General features: G+C 43.9%; 1 protein-coding gene across 1 annotated transcript in view; it reads left to right on the forward strand.

Annotated features, from left to right (window-relative positions):
* Positions 1-1518: 1518 nt before the first annotated feature.
* LOC106753353 overlaps positions 1519-2383 on the forward strand; it is a 4111-nt gene continuing 3246 nt past the window's right edge. Inside the window, exon 1 of the mRNA XM_014635155.1 lies at positions 1519-2381. Within this exon, the coding sequence (XP_014490641.1) occupies positions 1519-2381 (863 nt within the window). The remainder of the gene's footprint in view (positions 2382-2383) is intronic.

The following is a 2383-nucleotide window of genomic DNA, read 5'->3' on the forward strand; positions in this document are numbered from 1 at the left end:
GTCCTCCTCAACATCATCCTCGAGAATCTCAGTACCAGCAACTGAGTCCTCCTCCTCCTCAGAGCCATCATCCTCAGAACCATCTTCATCATCATCCTCCTCCATGGCCTGAGCTCCAGACGACGAGCCACCTCCTCAATGCACCAAACATGGAGGTGAAGCCTGCTCTTATTCATCTGGTGCAAGGCAGGCAATTTCATGGCCTGGCACATGAAGATCCATTCAAACACATCACCGGTTTCTTGGAGATATGCAACACGGTGAAGCTTCAAGGTGTTCCAGATGACTTCATAAGGCTTAGCCTATTCCCCTTCTCTCTCGAAGGCAATGCCAAGGAGTGGCTCACTTCATTTCCAGAAAATAGCATCACTTCATGGGATGATTTGGTGGCCAAGTTTTGCAACAAATACTTCCCTCAATCCAAAGTAACAAAAGGGAAGCAAGAGATTTTATCCTTCCAGCAGGGATTTAATGAGACATTGGGTCAAGCTTGGGAACGATTCAAGGGGCTACTAAGGAAAACACCCACTCATGGGTTTGATGAGCCCACAATCCTGAATGTGTTCTTGACAGGACTAGGTTCCCAAACTAAGTTGATGTTGGATGCCTCATCTTGCGGAAACATCCGTTGGAAGACTCCACAGGAAGCCCAGGTGCTCATTGAAAATATGGCTGCTAATGATAATGAAGCGCAAAATGAGAGGGGGCAACAAAGAGGTGTCCTACAACTCCAGTCTCATGATGCTATCTTGGCCCAAAACAAGCTCATGGCCCAACAGCTTGAAATTCTCATGAGTAAAGTCTCACAGTTGGAAGAGCACCAAAATGTGTCACATGCTCAACATCAAGTGTGATCAATTTGTGGTGGAGGTCATATAAGTGGCCAATGTATGAAGGAAGGCATGACCCAAGAAGATGTTAACTACATGGGTAACCAAAACCGGCCAAACAATTACAACCAAGGTTGGAGACCCCACCCTAGCATGGGCCAAGGGCAAGCTGGGCCATCAAACAGACCACCACATCAACAATACCAACCTCACTCTGCTTGTGCTGAAAAATCCTCTAAGTTGGAAGAGACTCTCCAACAATTTATGCAAGTCTCCATGTCTAATCACAAAAGCACTGAAGCGTCCATTAGAAACTTGTCTGCGGGTGATCCAAATGGGCCAATTGGCCAAGAAGTTGGAAGAGAAATCTGAAAAGGGTTTTGGAGCCAATACTGAAGCTAACCCAAAGGAAGAATGCAAAGTCATAACCACTAGAAGTGGTAAGGTGTTAGTTGAAAAAGAGAGGGAGGATAGAGAAAAGAAAGTTGAGGAAGTAGAAAAAGAGAGTGGAGATAAAAAGAAAGAGCAAAAGGAGAGAAAAGAAGAGGATGAGAGTAAGAAAGATGAGGGTGTGAAGGATGTGAAAAAGAAGGAGGAAGTTGAGGGAAAGAAGAGAGAAATTGAGAAACCACTTCCTTACCCAAAAATCTACTCTAGAAAGGAGAAGGAGAAACAATATGGGCGGTTCATGGATATTTTCAAGCAATTGGAAATCAAAATACCTTTCTCAGAAGCACTTCAACAAATGCCGGCCTATGCAAAGTTCATGAAGGAACTCCTCACCAAAACGAGAAAATACATTGAGGAGGAAACTATTGAAGTGCAAGGCAATTGTAGTGCCATTATTCAGAAGCTTCTTCCCCCAAAATTCAAAGATTCGGGCAGTTTCACCATCCCTTGCACCATAGGGAAGCTTGCCATTGGGAAGGCCTTGATTGACTTGGGAGCTAGTATCAATTTGATGCCCCTTTCCTTATTCAAGAAGATTGGAGAACTAGAACTCAAGACAACTCGGATGACTCTTCAATTGGCTGATAGATCTATCAAATACCCACATGGTGTTGTAGAGGATGTTCTTGTGCAAGTTGACAAATTTGTGTTCCCGGTGGATTTTGTCATCATGGAGATGGAAGCGGATGTGGATGTGCCTCTTATCCTTAGAAGGCCATTTATGAAGACGACAAGAGTACTCATTGATGTTGATGATGGCAAGCTCAAAGTGAGAGTCCAAGATGAGGAGGTGAATTTTAATGTCTTTGAAGCCATGTCCCACCCCAGTGATGAGGGAGAATGTTTTAAAGTTGATGTTCTTGATGAAGTGTGCACTAGAGTGGGAAGGGAAATTCATATCTCTTCTCCTCTTATGAAAACCCTCATTGATGCACGTGAGTCTCTCAATGAAGCAGAAGAGAGAATTCTTGAAGACTGTTTGACAAAGCTGGATGTGTTGAGGGAGATCCCACCTCATGAGAAACAAATGGAAGATTTGAAGACCCATGATAGTATTGAAGAGAAGAAGGTGGAGCTGAAAATGTTACCCTCTCACCTAAAGT

Source organism: Vigna radiata, chromosome 2, assembly GCF_000741045.1.
Source record: "Vigna radiata var. radiata cultivar VC1973A chromosome 2, Vradiata_ver6, whole genome shotgun sequence".
NCBI classification, from domain to species: Eukaryota; Viridiplantae; Streptophyta; class Magnoliopsida; order Fabales; family Fabaceae; genus Vigna; species Vigna radiata.